General features: G+C 45.8%; 1 protein-coding gene across 1 annotated transcript in view; it reads right to left on the minus strand.

The window, feature by feature from the left end:
* LOC118394154 (immunoglobulin superfamily DCC subclass member 4-like) overlaps window positions 1–11,022 on the minus strand; it is a 73,941-nt gene extending 62,919 nt beyond the window's left edge. The window contains exon 1 of the mRNA XM_052462154.1: window positions 10,645–11,022. Within this exon, the coding sequence (XP_052318114.1) occupies window positions 10,645–10,789 (145 nt within the window). The 5' untranslated portion in view covers window positions 10,790–11,022. The remainder of the gene's footprint in view (window positions 1–10,644) is intronic.
* Window positions 11,023–21,651: the final 10,629 nt, after the last annotated feature.

The raw sequence follows: 21,651 nt of genomic DNA on the forward strand, positions 1-21,651 counted from the left end.
GTCACACACTGAGTGGAGAAAGGCACGCCACCCCAGCAGCAGCTGCAGTGTCAGGTGCTGGCCGTTCCAGCTGCGCCCGCCAGCGGTTCAGCTACAGCATGATTCTCACAGTCACCCACATGAGTTTTCACACCGCTCTCAAGTTGGCACAAACTGGATTTATACGCTTTATCATATTCGTACTGTTTATCATATAGGCCAGGCGTACAGTAAAGTGACCAATCATAATGCAGTTCAGGAGAGGTAGGAGAGGCCCAGGGAGCTCGACTCTTTCCCTCTCGTGCTTATATTTATACTCGAAAGGACAGTCTGCAACATATTAACAATAGGAGGCAGACAGATATATAGATGGGGAGAGAGAGAGAGAGAGAGAGAGAGAGAGAGAGAGAGAGAGAGAGAGAGAGAGAGAGAGAGAGAGAGAGAGAGAGAGAGGGGGAGGGAGGAAGAGAAAGAAGAGAGCGGGGAGAGAGAAACAACAGAGAAGAGAAACATGGCCTGAGCTAGCATTTGTTCCCCTCCAGTGCTTCAGGACTGCTGGTGTGCTCGCTCTATGTACAGTACTCATTCATGCAAATCCCGGGCTGCTTCAATCACAGCCCTGTGTTCCTATAGGCTTTACAAAGGGCCTCAGAGCAGCATGGGGCTAGGGGCCTCGGTGCGGCCCCGGCTACATCAATGGGTCAACAACACCAGCAACAAAACGAACATGGGACGGATGGGAGGCTACAGGAGGGAAAAGCCCTTCCAGGGCAACCACAAGGTCATATACTGTAGCTGCAGGGTTGGAGAGAGAGGGACACGGACTATTCAAAACCCAGAGCTACCCCCCTGACCTTTTATTATTGTGTCTGTGAGAATTTATTTGATCAATTCAACCAAGTGGTTTCGGAGGGAGACACTTGATAGTTTCACGAGGCAGAGATCAACAGCACTGATATAAACTGACTGGTTGTTTGTTATGAATCATGATGATACATTGGTCATATACTGGTTAGAATGTTCTGTTTTCTCTTTTTAAAACAGGTTAAATTGCTATTTTACCCTGTAGACACCTGCAACTTACCACAGGTGAGAAAAACTACGTAATAAACGAGACTCACTTGCCTCCAACCAAATGAATTTGAATTTTTAATAACTTAGTCCATTTTTGGACTTTTAAGTGAGATAAATCATTTTAAGTTTAGATTTTTTGGGGGTGTTCTGTGCAGTTGTAAACTAAGCAAATACGTGTGAAGACCAAAGGTTTTTTCAATTTTAATTTATTTTCGAAGAAATAGTGAATGGTGCAAGGGGGACAATATATTTGACCGCAACTGTACATACATACATCCTGGTTGGATTTGTGTCACAGGCTACACCGTTTTGTTTGTGTATGTATGCCCATGTGTATGTATGCCCATGTGTATGTATGCCCATGTGTATGTATGCCCATGTGTACTCTGTACAACCTCTTATGCCCAGTCCAATATAAACCCCTAGCTCCTGCTTCTACTGAACCCCTCCAGTCTCTTAAGTTGGATGCCCCCTGAGAACGACTGCCCCCTCTTATTGAAGCAACCGAAGTTCAAGGCCAAACACGGTACTGCAGGCATTGTTAGCAGAAAATGGGATCCCTCATTATAGTGAATGGAAAAATGGTGATGTTTGTGGTCAATCTTCATGATAATAAATAAAAAAGTACACCACAATCATGTTACCAATAATTGCTTCTAATTCACCAGATGTATGTCCTTAAAATAATTATTTTTCAAATCGCACCCAAAAGAAGCTATAAGGATAATTGCTAATGGCAGCATACCATACCCCGGTCGGCCTTCGACTTGAGTTACTCAATAAGAGGGGGCAGCACTGAGCTAGCCTGCAATGTCACTTCCTGAAGCAGCTCAAATTATGCATGTTATGTCTCCATGAGACAACATCTTAAGCGACTTCATTTGGCTTCAATGCGCTATTGAGTCTTCACTTAGGAATGAATGGTGTCACATGATCAATGGATTGGTCCATTCATATATACAGTCATTGATTGGATTAAGCAATATGGTGGAAAACCTCACCTAGCATAAAATATGGTTAATTAAGCAATAAGGTAAGAGGGTGTATGGTATATGGCCAATATACCAGGGCTAAGGGCTGTTCTTAAGCACAACGCAACGTGGAGTGCCTGGATACAGCCCTTAGCCGTGGTATATTGGCCATATACCACAAACCCCCGAGGTGCCTTATCGCTATTATAAACTGGTTACCAACGTAATTAGAGCAGTAAAAAACATGTTTTGCCATACCCATGGTATATGGTCTGATATACCACAACTGTCAGCCAATCAGAATTCAGGGCACGATCTATACCATATTTTTTATACCGTTCTTATCTTTTCAGATACGCAAATAGTGTTTAGAGGTAGGGGCTAGGGATTGATTTGGGTCTGGGCCCTACTCTGCACCTTGTCTACTCAATCAGGGTTCTCGCCCCTCATGCAGCAGCCCCTCCCCTCCTCAGTCCCCCTCCCCACTGCAAGCCCCATGCTACTCCTCCTTGGTCATGTGACTGAGCGGACAGCAGTGCGGAATGGAAGGAATGTGATCGAATGACTGTTTACCCAACCAGCGCCGTGAGGAAGAGACCCTGCTCTTACACACACACACACACACACACACACACACACACACACACACACACACACACACACACACACACACACACACACACACACACACACACACACACACACACACACACACACACACACACACACACACACACACACACACACACACAAATCACCATCTCTGCCTAAAGCACACACACACACACACTAGCAACAGAACAAAAACATGTAGCCTGTAGCTTGTGACTCGTTTACCACACATAGACACGTCTTTCAACCGCAAAATTATTATCCCTTAGATAACACAGCTGACAAACCATAATGAGCCAGACATAATAAATAAGAACAACCTAAAAACAAATATATTGATGAAGTTACCGTGTGGCATTATACAATACAAAAATGAATCCATCAAATCAACTACTTTTCTTCAAGATAGCAAGATAGTATCTTCCTGTTAAAACTAGCCGACAGTAGGCAGTGGCCACACAGCAGCAGCACCTGAGTGTTTTAACATTCAGCCCAAGCTGTAGTGAAATACTCTGGGGATCATCTGACTGGACCCATCCCTGTGATAAACGTATCACACAGCATATTGATCCAGCACTATTGATCCTGGGCTGTTTATAGCCCGGGGGGGAGGCATCAATACTCACAACGCTCTCTCTGAAGTCCCGTTGGCACTGATATATATTTCTAGAGAACATCAAAACTCCCCACAGCCAGTGGGAACTCCCCACAGGCAGGACTGGGATATGGACATGAGAGGGTCATGCAGTGCAGCAGTTGTCCCTGACCATGTAAAAGGAGTAGGCCTATGTGTTGTGGTTGATTAAATAATCATCCCAAACCGATTGCAGAGATGAGGATAATAAGTAGCTGTACATCAACCAAAAACCAATAAGCCTTTTTAGTGCGGAGTTGGCTTAAGTGTAAAGGTTGTTTTGAGAAACTTAGAGGAATCCTAGACGTCAGCCTACAGAGATTTAGGTGCAGTCTAATTGAACAGAATGAGCTCTGCACTTATCCCAGCTGGCAGCCATCAGAGCAGGGAAGGAGGCTTTAGAGACCAGACATCTCCAACAGTGCAGGAGGATGGACGTCTTACATTCACAGGTGGACGGCATCATGACGTACGTTACACATTCAACTTTCTGGTGCAGATCAAAAGTCTACCACAGAAAAGTTGAATTGGTGCACCGGTAATAACAACAAAAAACATTCCACTCCATTATATACAATATTGTTACTAGCGGGCAATTACAGTGTTACTACACACACACATGATAGTATGAAGTAGAGGTGGACCGATTAATCGGCATGGCCGATTAATTGGGGACGATTTCAAGTTTTCATAACAATCGGTAATCTGCCTTTTTGGACGCCCGATTATGGCCGTTTACATAGAAATCCACGAGGAAACTGTGTGGCAGGCTGAACACCTGTTACGCGAGTGCAGCGTCAAAAGGACCTTGTGGCTGCAAGGAGCCAAGGTAAGTTGCTAGCTAGCATTATATTTATCTTGTAAAAAACAATCAATCTTCACATAATCACTAGTTAACTACACGTGGTTGATGATATTACTAGGTTAATAACTAGATGGTCCTGCGTTGTATATAATCAATGTGGTGCCTGTTAATGTATCATCGAATCACAGCCTGCATCACCAAACGGGTGATGATTTAACAAAAGCGCATTTGTGAAAAAAGCACAGTCGTTGCACAAATGTACCTAACCATAAACATCAATGCCTTTCTTCAAATCAATACACAGAAGCATATTTAGTTGAAAGAAATTCATGTTAGCAGGCAATATTAACTAGGAAAATTGTGTCACTTCTCTTGTGTTCAGTGCAAGCAGAGGTCAGGGTATATGCAACAGTTTGGGCCGCAAGGCTCGTTGCGAACTGTGTGAAGATTATATCTTCCGAACAAAGACCGTAATTAATTTGCCAGAATTGTACATAATTATGACATAACATTGAAGGTTGTGCAATGTAACAGCGATATTTAGACTTAGGGATGCCACCCGTTAGATAAAATACAGAACGGTTCCGTATGTCACTGAAAGAATAATCTTCTTTTTCTCTCGAAATGATAGTTTCCGGATTTGACTATATTAATGGCCAAAGGCATCAATGACTCTGCATCGTCAGCTTCCTGACTACTCGTCTAAGATTTGACAGTAATCTGGTTAAAGTCGAAGGGAAGCTCTCTGAACCACCAACTTGTGCAACCACAGACGACCACCACAATAAAGAGCCCAGTAGACACCAGAGGCCAGACATACAGTAAAATGGAAAGTCTTCCTGTCTCATTCAAGCTACTTCCTTCTGAACAGTCCTTTATACCACCTCTGAGACTAGGATTGGTCCTCTGACACTACCAAACATGAACAGACACACCCGGCCAGCCATACAAACCAACAACTTCACTGGACAAAGATATGCAGCTCAAATTCAGCCTGGGGCCTCTTTAAATAATATGCATCCTAATTTAGCTGTGTATCTCCAGGGGGATCAAGATGCACTCACATACAAATAGAGTAGGCACTAGGCTTGGCCGGTATGCTGTTTATACCATATACCGGGGTATTTCGAAAATACATACGGTATGATTTTCAATACCGTTACGGGGGTTGCGTCCTATGCCACTGCTTATAAGTTAAGTATAACCAGAAGAAATCTAAGATGTGTCAAATAAATCATATCTGGCTCAGGGCCCCAGCTATGCATTCGGTTTTCTGACTTTCTAGCTAGGTGGCTAGATGTCAAGATCCAGCTTCTTGTTTACAGCAAAGACATTCAACCCCCTCCTGGATTAAGACCGCTGTTGCCCAAATTGTTTTGTGCGTCAAAAAATGTGCACCCCGTATACCCCGGTATGGTAGAGAGACGGTATGACAATCTGGATACCTCACAATCCTAGTAGGCAAACATGTAGGCACAGTCAGACACACACAAAGACACATACTACACTCATCATGCTTATAAAATGTGCCATTTCCACCCCACTGGGCTGTCAGAAAAACAGCAATCACACCTCAAGGACCAAGGGATTGAGATATGGGCACAATAAATAAAATAAAACGGCTTGGATTACAAGCGGATTTTTGCCAGACAAAGTTCAAATAATGCTAATGACTTTAGCCAAGCGCATAGTCATTGTTGCAACAAACTTAACATAATTACTCCATTTACAGAACAGCTCAAAGAAATGCAATTATCTTTATTAAGCAGGACTTGTTCACAAGCATCCTCCAGGGGCTGATGTCGGGTGCTGCAGACAGGGGCTGATGTAGGGTGCTGCAGACAGGGGCTGATGTAGGGTGCTGCAGACAGGGGCTGATGTAGGGTGCTGCATACAGGGGCTGAGTAGGGGGCTGCAGACAGGGGCTGATGTAGGGTGCTGCAGACAGGGCCTGATGTAGGGTGCTGCAGACAGGGGCTGAGGTAGGGTGCTGCAGACAGGGGCTGAGGTAGGGTGCTGCAGACAGCGGCTGAGGTAGGGTGCTGCAGACAGGGGCTGAGGTAGGGTGCTGCAGACAGGGGCTGATGTAGGGTGATGCAGACAGGGGCTGAGGTAGGGTGATGCAGACAGGGGCTGAGGTAGGGTGCTGCAGACAGGGGCTGATGTAGGGTGCTGCAGACAGGGGCTGATGTAGGGTGCTGCAGACAGGGGCTGAGGTAGGGTGCTGCAGACAGGGGCTGAGGTAGGGTGCTGCAGACAGGGGCTGAGGTAGGGTGCTGCAGACAGGGGCTGATGTAGGGTGCTGCAGACAGGGGCTGATGTAGGGTGCTGCAGACAGGGGCTGAGGTAGGGTGCTGCAGACAGGGGCTGAGGTAGGGTGCTGCAGACAGGGGCTGATGTAGGGTGCTGCAGACAGGGGCTGAGGTAGGGTGCTGCAGACAGGGGCTGAGGTAGGGTGCTGCAGACAGGGGCTGATGTAGGGTGCTGCAGACAGGGGCTGATGTAGGGTCCTGCAGACAGGGGCTGAGGTGGGGTGATGCAGACAGGGGCTGAGGTAGGGTGCTGCAGACAGGGGCTGATGTAGGGTGCTGCAGACAGGGGCTGATGTAGGGTGCTGCAGACAGGGGCTGATGTAGGGTCCTGCAGACAGGGGCTGAGGTGGGGTGCTGCAGACAGGGGCTGAGGTAGGGTGCTGCAGACAGGGGCTGATGTAGGGTGCTGCAGACAGGGGCTGAGGTAGGGTGCTGCAGACAGGGGCTGATGTAGGGTGCTGCAGACAGGGGCTGATGTAGGGTCCTGCAGACAGGGGCTGAGGTGGGGTGCTGCAGACAGGGGCTGAGGTGGGGTGATGCAGACAGGGGCTGATGTAGGGTGCTGCAGACAGGAGCTGATGTAGGGTCCTGCAGACAGGGGCTGAGGTGGGGTGATGTAGACAGGGGCTGAGGTGGGGTTCTGCAGACAGGGGCTGATGTAGGGTGATGCAGACAGGGGCTGAGGTAGGGTGCTGCAGACAGGGGCTGAGGTAGGGTCCTGCAGACAGGGGCTGAGGTGGGGTGCTGCAGACAGGGGCTGAGGTGGGGTGATGCAGACAGGGGCTGAGGTAGGGTGCTGCAGACAGGGGCTGAGGTAGGGTGCTGCAGACAGGGGCTGATGTAGGGTGCTGCAGACAGGGGCTGATGTAGGGTCCTGCAGACAGGGGCTGAGGTAGGGTGCTGCAGACAGGGGCTGATGTAGGGTGCTGCAGACAGGGGCTGATGTAGGGTCCTGCAGACAGGGGCTGAGGTAGGGTCCTGCAGACAGGGGCTGATGTAGGGTACCGCAGACAGGGGCTGAGGTGGGGTGCTGCAGACTAGGACTGAGTCAGTGGCATGTAATAGGGATGGATTGGGTGGATATAGGCCCTGTTCCAATTTAGATATCCTTCCTAACTCAAATCCTGGGGGAAAAAACAGATCTATATATGATTGGATGGGTAACACCTACCAACCTACTACTTTCACCAAACACAACCAGTTCATTTGTTTTATTTTATTTGATTTCATTTCACCTTTATTTAACCAGGTAGGCAAGTTGAGAACAAGTTCTCATTTACAATTGTGACCTGGCCAAGATAAAGCAAAGTGAGCAAATGAGGTGAGATAAGGTAGGTAAAGGCAAAAAAGGCCATGGTGGCGAAGTAAATACAATATAACAAGAAAAACACTGGAATTGTTGATTTGCAGTGGAAGAATGTGCAAAGTAGAGATAGAAATAATGGGGTGCAAAGGAGAAAAATAAATACAGTAGGGGAAGAGGTAGTTGTTTGGGCTAAATTATAGATAGGCTATGTACAGGTGCAGTAATCTGTGAGCTGCTCTGACAGCTGGTGCTTAAAGCTAGTGAGGGAGATAAGTGTTTCCAGTTTCAGAGATTTTTTTAGTTCGTTCCAGTCATTGGCAGCAGAGAACTGGAAGGAGAGGCGGCCAAAGGAAGAATTGGTTTTGGGGGTGACCAGAGAGCGCGTGCTACAGGTGGGTGCTGCTATGGTGACCAGCGAGCTGAGATAAGGGGGGACTTTACCTAGCAGGGTCTTGTAGATGACCTGGAGCCAGTGGGTTTGGCGACGAGTATGAAGCGAGGGCCAGCCAACGAGAGCGTACAGGTCGCAGTTGTGGGTAGTATATGGGGCTTTGGTGACAAAACGGATGGCACTGTGGTATAATATCTGTGATTACATTGAGGAAGGTAGGAATGAAGGGGAGGGAGGCATTGAACAGGACCAATGATGAATGACTAGGAGGGACATAGGTCAGTCGAGCCTCAGACAGATGTAGGAAGAGTGAGGAGGAGTCAAATTGAAGCAGGGGTCAGTGGGCTGATTAACACTGAGCATTAAATTGTTGACCATGGATGAGATAGGATGACTGGAGGGAGTCAGGATTAGAGAGTAAAGGAGAATAGGAGACAACGCTGGGAACCATAGAGAGGATGCCTCTTTTGAGTGAAGTAGTGATGAGGGTTTAGTGAAACCCCAGTAATTTGGTCGTTGTGCATGTGACACTCCTAGTGGGAGTACTGGGTTAGAGGGAGAGAGAGAGACAGAGAGCTTATCTAAACACACAGACACTCACTCTCACAGCATTCATTTGTTCCTGATGAGTTCAGAGGACTCAACATATTTTCATTTGATCTTTCAAATGGAAAAAACAAGCTCTTTGTTTGTGGATCTGATACAGCGACATCCCACGCACCCAAACTCTCTCCAGTCAATTCATCCCTGCCCCACTATCACCCCCTACTCCCACCCAGCAACCTCCATTCGCCGGCTCCAGTTCCCACAACACCCTCCCAACCAACCCACCACCCTTAACATTCCTCTTTCTCTCTCCAAACATACCACTCTCACAAACACACACACACACACACACACACACACACACACACACACACACACACACACACACACACACACACACACACACACACACACACACACACACACACACACACACACACACACACACACACACACACACACACACACACACACCAGTCCAGTGAAGGCTGTACAATGCTCCACTGTGGGCTGGGGGAACACACCCCAGGGTGTATGAGGGCTGAGGGAGATGCTCACACACACTACTGTGGGCCTTGTGATGAGCACATGCCACTGTTGCCTGTTCCAAGCACACACACAAGCACGCACACACACACACAACCCCTCAAGGTAATGTACTGTAGTTTGTATCTCCAGCTTAAACCTCATTGTGACAACACGATGGATAGAATGGGTAGAAAATGCATTATCATGGAACACAGTTTGTGTTCTCTAGCCTTGAAAATACATTTGTCCAAATTACATGATCAACAACCTCTTTACCCATCCTATAGGTTTGTGAGACATACCTGACGTCTCACTTGTACATATTCAGGTAGAACAGGGATGCTCCTCCATGCATCTTGATTAACAGGAAAGCATTGTCAGCCCTGATACCACTATTCCTCCACGTTTTTCAAAGCAATGATCCAATATGTTTGCCTTTCCTCTAACGTGAGCTACTTCAGATAGGCTAAAGCAGAACAAAATCCCATCGGCCCATTTCATGTTTCTACTCTCGTGCTCCTGCACTTTTCTTAGTCGACAATTCTGTGGCTGGTCTCTCTCGCTCAGCGCCTGGCTGCCTCGCCGCCTATCGGTGGCTCCATGGCTCTCAAATCACCGCTTCCCTTCTTCATCTGAAGGCCACCGCGATGCCTGAAAGGCAGCGACCAAGTGCATCCACCCCCAAGCCCCCAAAACACAAGGCACATGTTCGATATGAGGATTCAAACATCACAAAATATAATACGCCTTCATTTGTTTCGAGGCAAGAGCACAAACATAAATACAATTATGTGACAATTGATAAGACACGTTTTCGTGTGTAAGGTATGAGAGCAGCTCATAAATAATTGTAATAACAGTGTTATTTAGGCATACACCTTACTAGAGGCAAACTCCTGTTGTAGCAATATGGGGTATTGCATTAGATTTATAAATCGTGACATCTGGTAAAACGATTTTGTCCCACCGGCAACGCTTTTGAATTGTGAGAAATGATATTTGTGCAGAAAACCCACAGGCCACATGTTTAACGCTCATTATTTAAACCTCTTGAAACGCAACTCACATTCCTCAAACTCAACCCCACAGCACATGTCTTCAATGAACGCATGCCTCCACTGTAACATTAAATACGTTATGAGCAGATAATGGTTACATAGCTGCATATGTGCAACTAACTTTGTAACCGGCAGTCCAGCATTTAGGTATAAAGAGAAACCCGACAGCGTGTGCTGGAAGACGAATGGGCCATTGAACAAAAGTAAGAACGTTATAGCCTTTGCTAGATTGACCTAACGTCGTCCTGTTACCTAGACTCAACAGTTAGATACAAACACTGCAACGAGTAAGGTGCCAAATGTGTTCACTAACCAATCTCTTCTTATCGCACCTGCATATGTTCTGAAAGATAACTATAATAGAACACATTACTAACTTGAAAGGCATGCCCAAGTCAATAACATGTATATTAAGCTAAGCGACTTACCTTGAACGGATGGTCCACAGAAGCCCAACGAAAGTAGATAGAAAAACCAGATAGTCTCCACCGCCATGTAAAGCATTGATTTCCAGCAGTGGGGTAAAGCAGCGTGCGGGTCTCTACAGCCAGCTATACCGCGATCAACAAGCATATCATGGAATCCACAATTAGATCCTCTCTGAAATAGACTATTAGTTGGCTATTAGTTAATTAATTTCCCTTTGGCATAGTACCCTGCTTTCACTCAGAACATGGTTGCATTTAGTGGGGAGAGAGCCGTCGTGTCTCTCGGCCTTTCATCGCCATGTTGTGAGCGAATGTAAGTGTGTGTTGGCTGCTCCACACACGCACACTCGTACACACACACGTACGGACGTATGCACATATACACACACACTCCCTCAAACACACTGGCAAGTCCCACTTTAGGTGTCTCCTGGAGTCACCTGAAACGCTGCCAATAATTTCACACACCCCCTATCTTTGTTGTTGAGCTCTACGCCTGTGAATAGACTGCTGTGTGCCGCAGCCGTGCCGATATAGCCGGCAAACAACTAGAATCAATCTCGCTATATTGGGCTCCCGAATGGCGTTTAAAGAACTGGATTTAACTGAGGCGAGAACTACATTTACACATTTGTCCTGCCTAGTTAAATAAAGGTTAAATAAATAATTAAATACAATTATGCCGTTTCATATGGAAGACACAGCTTGGGCAGCTGAGTCAACTGACGTTTAAAACAGAAGTGGTGTCCAGCGGCGATTTTAGCATTTAAATACTGGTGGGGCAAACAAAATAATTTTAATAGGGATGCAAGCCAGCAAAGTCACAACACAACACTAACCAATACATTAATTGCACTATAGCGGTGACAAACGGTGCCCACAAACTGTTAGGGCCTACATAAAGCTGTCCCAACAGCAGTCCCAACACCTTACCACTGCTACACCTGGCTATCAGTGGAGCATTGTCTGGCAGTGAAACAGTTCATTCAGCTTCATTTACTGCCTTTTAAAAAACTTAGCTGATATTGCTGACTTGCTTAAACAAATGTGGTTTCTACTGACAATTGTGATGTACAAACTATGGCATAAGGGGACAACAAGGGGATAAGAGGCAATCCGTAATTTCGATTAAGACATTAATGAGCAAGCTAGGACGTCAATATATCTATTTGTTCAGCACTTTTGAAATGTACAGCAACAGAATTCAGAACAAGGGCCAATCTTACAGTGTTCTCCTGGTACACCAAGCCAGAACCGTAGGATAAATAAAGGGGGCATATAAGCAGACAATGAAAGCTTTTACAATATTCTATGATTACATTTCTCTAAAACAGGATATAGGCTACATGTGCACCACCAAGTCAGAACAGTGGCGAAATTAAGAGGGGAAAATATACCAAATGATTAGGGTGTGGCGCATGGGCTACTAACAGCTTACTACACAACATAGACTTAATATTACTTTCTTAGCTAAGGAATACACATCTCCCTGGCATATTACATCACTTATGAAGCAGCATACAATACATTTTTGGACTCCATGTTGTGCTGTGCTCACCCCCCCCCCCCCCCACCTTTATTTAACCAGGTAGGCTAGTTGAGAACACGTTCTCATTTGCAACTGCGACCTGGACAAGATAAAGCAAAGCAGTGTGACACAGACAACAACACAGAGTTACACATGGAGTAAACAATAAACAAGCCAATAACACAATAAACAAGTCAATGACACAGTAGAAAAAGAAAGTCTATATACAGTGTGTGCAAAAGGCATGAGGAGGTAGGCAATAAATAGGCAATAGGAGCGAATAATTACAATTTAGCAGATAAACACTGGAGTGATAAATGAGCAGATGATTATGTGCAAGTAGAGATACTGGTGTGAAAAAGAGCAGAAAAGTAAATAAAATAAAAAACAGTATGGGGATGAGGTAGGTAGACTGGGTGGGCTATTTACAGATGAACTATGTACAGCTACAGCGATCGGTTAGCTGCTCAGATAGTTGATGTTTAAAGTTGGTGAGGGATATAAAAATCTCCAACTTCAGCGATTTTTGCAATTCGTTCCAGTTACTGGCAGCAGAGAACTGTAAGGAAAGGCGGCCAAATGAGGTGTTGGCTTTGGGGATGATCAGTGAGATATACCTGCTGGAACATGTTCTACGGGTGGGTGTTGTTATAGTGACCAGTGAACTGAGATAAGGCGGAGCTTTACCTAGATGACCTGGAGCCAGTGGGTCTGGCGACGAATATGTAGCGAGGGCCAGCCGACTAGAGCATACAGGTCGCAGTGGTGGGTGATATAAGGTGATTTGGTAACAAAACGGATGGCACTGTGATAGACTGCATCCAGTTTGCTGAGTAGAGTGTTGGAAGCTATTTTGTAGATGACATCGCCAAAGTCGAGGATCGGTAGGATAGTCAGTTTAACTAGGGTAAATTTGACGGCGTGAGTGAAGGAGGCTTTGTTGCGAAATAGAAAGCCGATTCTAGATTTGATTTTGGATTGGATATGTTTAATATGAATCTGGAAGGAGAGTTTACAGTCTAGCCAAACACCTAGGTATTTAAAGTTGTCCACATATTCTAAGTCGGAACCGTCCAAGGTGGTGATGCTAGTCGGGCGGGCGGGTGCGGGCAGCGAAAGGTTGACGAGCATGCATTTGGTTTTACTAGCGTTTAAGAGCAGTTGAAGGCCACATAAGGAGTGTTGTATGGCATTGAAGCTCATTTGGAGGTTAGTTAGCACAGTGTCCAAGGAAGGGCCAGAAGTATACAGAATGGTGTCGTCTGCGTAGAGGTGGATCAGGGAATTGCCCGCAGCAAGAGCGACATCATTGATATATACAGAGAAAAGAGTCGGCCAGAGAATTGAACCCTGTGGTACCCCTATAGAGACTGCCAGAGGTCCGGACAACATGCCCTCTGATTTGACACACTGAACTCTGTCTGCAATTGAACAGGCAGGTGGCGCAGCAGTCCTTCGTGGGCACATTTTGTCATTAAACTTTGTTATCGAAGTCTGACATTCTATGGATTTATGGTACTTTCAAGACAACTGGGCACTCTGAAAAAAACAAGGTTGAATTATGATGACGTCAGTGATCTTCAGGTCGTAGGTCTAGAAAGAGGACAGAGTTCCCGACTTACAATTCCGAGTTGAATGACTGTTCAAAACTTATTTTCCCAGTCGGAGCTCGTTTGTTCCCGAGTTCCCAGTTGTCTTGAACTCACTGAAGTCAAATTTCCTAGTTCTGAGTTCACAGTTGTTTTGAGCGTGGCAGAAATCATACTGGATTGACAGCATGGCCAATGTTGAATGTTTATTATTTTACATGTGGAAAAGAGACCCTTAAACCCAGAATTGGGACTACACACCCACTCCACTGAATAGCAGGCTAGTGATTGCTCTGCAATGCTTGCAGTTAGCAACTGCAAGCAAACCAGTTATTGTTGAATTTGCCATTTCCAACTTGTTTTATAATGTTTATGTCCAATGGCCAATGAGCACTTATACATTTTATCTATCATTTCTCTTCATATGACAAAGATTAAAAAGGATTTTCATTAGATTGTCAACTTGATTAATGATGATGACTGCAAGCCTAGATATGAAAGTATGATGTTGACATGATCAGTCCAATCAAGCTATTGTAGATGTAACGTGATTTGACATCATATTTAACTATGGCCAATGACATTGAGCCTTCTTGGATGGGCACTTCTAATGTAACTCTATGGCAGCACCCAAGGAGCTTGACTTTTCAGGCTCTACCCTTAGATTTGGCAGTGACGTAGTGTCCCCATGAGTGACAGAACACTGAGCCAATCACGGCACAACTAGAGAACATTATCAACCCCTACGCTCCATATTTTCCTCTGACTGCCCCACCTGCCCTGAATTACGTGTTGCCACTGGTGGTGTCCAAGGTTGAGTGCACCTGCTATGTGTTCAAAATGCACACATGGCACTCATACAGCCTACAGCAAAACAAGATTTATCCTAGATAACTATTCATATCACACATCATTATGATAGCCAACGTAATACATGCCCCCTAGTTGCTCCATGGTTTAGCCAGTACCCTTAAATCAGTTGAAAAGACAGATCATTTTTATCTAAATTCTCAGGGCATGCAGCCTCACCCTCACCAGAGAGGGAGAGAAGAGAGGGAGGTAGAGAAAGGGTAGAGATGAGGACCAGGGATTGAACATGTGCTCCTTCGCTAGTGAAGGGGCTCTGACTGCATACCAATCACCCATCTAGTCGCCGCCTGCCCTGCCCTGCCCTGCCCTGCCCTGCACCATGTGTTAAGGGACCCGCCATTGGTTTTCACATGATAACACATAGCAGGAGCCAGCTGGACCCCAGCCGCCTGAGAGAGAGAGGAGACAATAACATGCTGTGGCATACCCAGCAGCCCCATGTGCCGATTCCGCTCTGCAGCCAGGGGAATAGTATGCCTACATGAGGAGATTGGTTGGAGTTGGAGAATTGTGGCTGAGGGATTAGTGCCTGCACAGACACTTTGCAATGCAGCCCCTTGTTTCCAGGGATCTGACAGGTCGATCTGAGTCCATCCTGTTATTGTGGTGAATAGGTAAGAAGAACTCCCATCTCCTGTTCAATGCCTCGCCAATGTACAATGCACTCTGTCTATGCCTGGTGTTGAAATGCGTCCCGTGTGATTGGATTATGGCCACATTCAGAGAGATTGGTGTTTTGGGCCAGGTGGGATGAATTTCAATACCATGTGCGGACACAAATCCTGTGACTGTGTTGTTATTTGGATAATTTGTTATTGGATTAGAAAAATTCATTTTGAGTGTAATACCAGATGTGGTTGGGACTTGAGTGCTTGTGGTCTGACAACGCTTTCTCTCCTTTCACCAGCCGTCATAAAATACTGAGTGCATTGGTTACTTCAATACAGGAACAGCTGTCCGTAAGAGGCAGTACAGTACAGTGCCTTGCGAAGGTATTCGGCCCCCTTGAACTTTGCGACCTTTTGCCACATTTCAGGCTTCAAACATAAAGATATAAAACTGTATTTTTTTGTGAAGAATCAACAACAAGTGGGACACAATCATGAAGTGGAACGACATTTATTGGATATTTCAAACCTTTTTAACAAATCAAAAACTGAAAAATTGGGCGTGCAAAATTATTCAGCCCCCTTAAGTTAATACTTTGTAGCGCCACCTTTTGCTGCGATTACAGCTGTAAGTCGCTTGGGGTATGTCTCTATCAGTTTTGCACATCGAGAGGCTGACATTTTTTCCCATTCCTCCTTGCAAAACAGCTCGGGCTCAGTGAGGTTGGATGGAGAGCATTTGTGAACAGCAGTTTTCAGTTCTTTCCACAGATTCTCGATTGGACTCAGGTATGGACTTTGACTTGGCCATTCTAACACCTGGATATGTTTATTTTTGAACCATTCCATTGTAGATTTTGCTTTATGTTTTGGATCATTGTCTTGTTGGAAGACAAATCTCCGTCCCAGTCTCAGGTCTTTTGCAGACTCCATCAGGTTTTCTTCCAGAATGGTCCTGTATTTGGCTCCATCCATCTCCCCATCAATTTTAACCATCTTCCCTGTCCCTGCTGAAGAAAAGCAGGCCCAAACCATGATGCTGCCACCACCATGTTTGACAGTGGGGATGATGTGTTCAGGGTGATGAGCTGTGTTGTTTTTACGCCAAACATTACATTTTGCATTGTTGCCAAAAAGTTCAATTTTGGTTTCATCTGACCAGAGCACCTTCTTCCACGTGTTTGATGTGTCTCCCAGGTGGCTTGTGGCAAACTTTAAACAACACTTTTTATGGATATCTTTAAGAAATGGCTTTCTTCTTGCCACTCTTCCATAAAGGCCAGATTTGTGCAATATACGACTGATTGTTGTCCTATGGACAGAGTCTCCCACCTCAGCTGTAGATCTCTGCAGTTCATCCAGAGTGATCATGGGCCTCTTGGCTGCATCTCTGATCAGTCTTCTCCTTGTATGAGCTGAAAGTTTAGAGGGACGGCCAGGTCTTGGTAGATTTGCAGTGGTCTGATACTCCTTCCATTTCAATATTATCGCTTGCACAGTGCTCCTTGGGATGTTTAAAGCTTGGGAAATCTTTTTGTATCCAAATCCGGCTTTAAACTTCTTCACAACAGTATCTCGGACCTGCCTGGTGTGTTCCTTGTTCTTCATGATGCTCTCTGCGCTTTTAACGGACCTCTGAGACTATCACAGTGCAGGTGCATTTATACGGAGACTTGATTACACACAGGTGGATTGTATTTATCATCATTAGTCATTTAGGTCAACATTGGATCATTCAGAGATCCTCACTGAACTTCTGGAGAGAGTTTGCTGCACTGAAAATAAAGGGGCTGAATAACTTTGCACGCCCAATTTTTCAGTTTTTGATTTGTTAAAAAAGTTTGAAATATCCAATAAATGTCGTTCCACTTCATGATTGTGTCCCACTTGTTGTTGATTCTTCACAAAAAAAATACAGTTTTATATCTTTATGTTTGAAGCCTGAAATGTGGCAAAAGGTCGCAAAGTTCAAGGGGGCCGAATACTTTCGCAAGGCACTGTATATAGTATGACCCCTGCAATTAAAACTCTCCACCAACATGCAAAGTTTAGTAGGCTGCATTCTGAAAGTGATTACTTACCCAAGAGAAATATGTTCCTACTTCAACCAAAACATGAATGAATGAAGCCTTTATAAACCCTTTATAAGCTGGTTTGCATATGACTTTAGAAATGCCTTTTAAAGTTGCTTGTTAGAAGTGTGATCTCAAACGGTACTGAGAAAGAAAAAGAGACAGAGTGGACAACTTCTATGTGTGTGACATGTGACATGTGACACGGCAGGAGCAGAGGCTGCAATGTTGCAGTTTTAAAGCAAGTTTGCTGCAATTCTACACAGTCTGCCATGTGGCGGGGAGATGATTTTGCAATTTTATAAAAGGTTTCATGAAATTCTATTCATTTCACAATGGGGCGTAGAAACCAAATGAGCCGTTTTACAGCTAATTTACTGCAGTTCTACATATTTTGCTATAGGGTGAAGAGAAATGTTTGCTGTTTTTAATATGATTTCTGAGTGAGAGTGACTGAAGATCAATGGGGGCCCCAGGTGGGTAATTCGACCATGATTACGTTATGATTAAGTTTGGCTAGACTAATTTACCAATCTAAAAAATGTTAACTGACACTGGTGACTGTCAGCGACTGACATAAAAAGTGAAATTCTGCTGATGGACAAATTTGTTTTGAAATTGCTCCTTATGCATTCTACTATTCCAGTAAATTGAGATCACGACCAAGTTCATCAATTATTTTTGTAAATGATTATTGGTAAATAATTTTTGATCCACAGGGCCTACAAAAGGGGGGCCGGGCCGCCAGTTGCCCATCCCTGCACTACATGAATGTTAGCTTGCCCATGATAGAAAGGGGGGGCTGCAGGCCGCCAGTTGCCCATCCCTGCACTACATGAATGTTAGCTTGCCCATGATAGAAAGGGGGGGCTGCAGGCCGCCAGTTGCCCATCCCTGCACTACATGAATGTTAGCTTTCCCATGATAGAAAGGGGGTGCTGCAGGCCGCCAGTTGCCCATCCCTGCACTACATGAATGTTAGCTTGCCCATGATAGAAAGGGGGGGCTGCAGGCCGCCAGTTGCCCATCCCTGCACTACATGAATGTTAGCTTGCCCATGATAGAAAGGGGGGGCTGCAGGCCGCCAGTTGCCCATCCCTGCACTACATGAATGTTAGCTTGCCCATGATAGAAAGGGGGGGCTGCAGGCCGCCAGTTGCCCATCCCTGCACTACATGAATGTTAGCTTGCCCATGATAGAAAGGGGGCTGCAGGCCGCCAGTTGCCCATCCCTGCACTACATGAATGTTAGCTTGCCCATGATAGAAAGGGGGCTGCAGGCCGCCAGTTGCCCATCCCTGCACTACATGAATGTTAGCTTGCCCATGATAGAAAGGGGGCTGCAGGCCGCCAGTTCCCCATCCCTGCACTACATGAATGTTAGCTTGCCCATGATAGAAAGGGGGGGCTGCAGGCCGCCAGTTGCCCATCCCTGCACTACATGAATGTTAGCTTGCCCATGATAGAAAGGGGGGGCTGCAGGCCGCCAGTTGCCCATCCCTGCACTACACGAATGTTAGCTTGCCCATGATAGAAAGGGGGGGCTGCAGGCCGCCAGTTGCCCATCCCTGCACTACATGAATGTTAGCTTGCCCATGATAGAAAGGGGGGGCTGCAGGCCGCCAGTTCCCCATCCCTGCACTACATGAATGTGAGCTTGCCCATGATAGAAACAAAGTCGCAGTGCTCCAGACATGCATGTTTACAAAGTGATGAGATGTGATATGTCCTACTAGTGCCACAGAGCTAGTTAACAACAGAAGAGACGTGGTCCTGAGCAACTCTACTTTGATCTTAATTCACTCTATTCCCCCAAAACCACAAACGGACAGAACCTGCCAGAACAACAACAAGAGTACCCCATCTGTGATTTGTTGACACTACAGAAACAAGCCTCGTAATAAACCATGTTCAGATGGAACGCATTTTGAGATCTGTGGCGCTGTGATTCTACACTGGTCTCTCTCATTACCACATCAAAGGTTATTTTTGTCAAAGGATAACACAATACAGATATAGGATCTTAATTTGAGCCAGTTTGCTACAGCAAGAAAATAATCCTGCAACAACAGGAAATGTGAATTATTATGTGGATTATAATCAATGGACATTTTGTAAGGGTTGATAGATTTTTTTGTAAGTGGAAATTACGAACTTCAGACGCCTTTTTTAAACTAAAATACACTACAGGTTTAAATTGCTGGAAAGTCAACAGGGTGATCAAATTAAGATCCTACATCTGCTCCAGGAACTATGGGCTGCTATTTTAACTCTGGGCCTCCTTTCTCTTCACAACGAAAACAAGTCAGAGAGAGCGAGCCAAGAGTGCTAAAGATAGGGCAAGCTTATTGCAGACAAATTATTTACACACTTTGAGGTTCCACTTAATGAGGCCAATTAGGATAGTAAAGTTGTCAGGCTTCAGTGAACAGGGAAAGTAGTTTTTATTTTGGCAATGAACCCAACCTTTGTGTTTTTCCTGTGTGTGAACAAATCAGATTGTTCCTTCTTTTCCTAGGGCCTTTTAAAATGAGTGGTTGTGTGTGGGACTTTACATCTTGGACAATGGATGGCAGTAGTAGACAGGATTACTATGCTCAGAGGAGAGGCTGAGGCAGAGCGATTGTAAAACCAAATAGGCCCAAACCCTGCCCTGTCTCGCTGTATACTTTTAATGGTTGCCAAAAAGGCCATGCTAATTAGTTGAGATAAGCATCCGTTTTCTTCTCTTGCCCCCCCCCCCCCAGCCACCTGTACGGTCCCATATCTCTCCTGGCCTCTGTCTCTGACTGTGGTTCCTGCCCTGGTCTTTGTGCTCTGTAGAGGTCACAGTGTTCTTGAAGTGCCGAGGTGTTTGCATTTTGGTTGTGTTGACTGCAGTAGCCTCCACAGTGGCTGAGTTTCATCCCCCCCCAAGGCCAGGTCTATCTGTCTGACAGGCAGCAGCAGGGCTGCTCTACAGTAAGGAGAGGAGAAGACACAGACAGAGCACTGCCCTCTGGTGGAAAAGCTGAGGGTATGTTACATCAGACAAACATACCATGAGTTATGTCAACAAAGAACATGCTACAGGGGAGGAGAAAAGACCAAAATACGTATCTTATGTGTTTCTTTTTTCATTTACACGTCAGACGATGCAATTAGTGCACAATTCAAACAACAAAAGTGGTTTTGGTGAAATTAATAGCTTTTTACGAACTCTTTTTCTTCTCAGAACAGCCATTCAACCAACACTAGTGTAATAATTTGGGGAGCAAACTGTGCATTATGGAGAAGTTCATGGTCCATGTTTGCATATGTAAAGTAGGTAAGTGTGTGTGATTGGCCGGCTTGGTGTTATCCCACCCCGTTCCGCTGGAGGGGTGCCGAGTGCATGCTTGGCGAGGAGGAAGGGGTCTCCATAGAAACCAAGACTAAGGGTGACTGGGCAAATGGTTTGCTTTAGTAGTACAATACCACCGGGGTCTTACTGGCAGCCTGGAGCACTGAGGGGCGAACAAGGTGGGAGGAGGACATTCATATTCAGTTTAACAAGGCAAACATGTACTTACCTCACACACACACACACACACACACACACACACACACACACACACACACACACACACACACACACACACACACACACACACACACACACACACACACACACACACACACACACACACACACACACACACACACACACACACACACTACTATTCAATGAGGTACCAGGGTGTGTGTGTTTGTTCATGATGTAATGCCTCCCTCTTTTCATTATTCTGAGCACATCCTGGGTTATGATCTCATGGGTAAAGGCACAAAAGCCCAGCCTTCTGCCCACTCCTACCAATCTGCCTACAGAGGGAGAGGTGAGGGGTGAAGAGAGGGAGGGAGGGAGCAGAGAAGGGAGGAGAGAAAACATTAACTCTGTCCTCTATCTTCTTTTCTGGGCCGTGGAACATACAGTCGGCACAGCCCCAATGAGGCTCATTGCGCCTCATCAATGCAGTGTTGGCCAAGCTGATGAGGCAAGCTGACTTTCCCATCCTAATCTCCTCTGTTGAGAGGGGCAAAGAGAGGGGAAGCCAGGGAGGAGGAGTGGAGGGGAAGCAGGGTGGGCAGAATCCCTCTGAACACAGGCTATAACCAATATTCTGTGAAGGAAGCGGTTTGTATCCTAATTAGCTTAAAAGTAGATTTAAAATCTCAGTAAAAGGCTGTGTGGCTCGGTCCTGCTCTGGGAGAGAAAGCTCGGTCCTGCTCTGAGAAGGAAAGCTCGGTCCTGCTCTGGGAAGGAAAGCTCGGTCCTGCTCTGGGAAGGAAAGCTCGGTCCTGCTCTGGGAAGGAAAGCTCGG

This window comes from Oncorhynchus keta, chromosome 14 (genome assembly GCF_023373465.1).
Source record: "Oncorhynchus keta strain PuntledgeMale-10-30-2019 chromosome 14, Oket_V2, whole genome shotgun sequence".
NCBI lineage: Eukaryota > Metazoa > Chordata > Actinopteri > Salmoniformes > Salmonidae > Oncorhynchus > Oncorhynchus keta.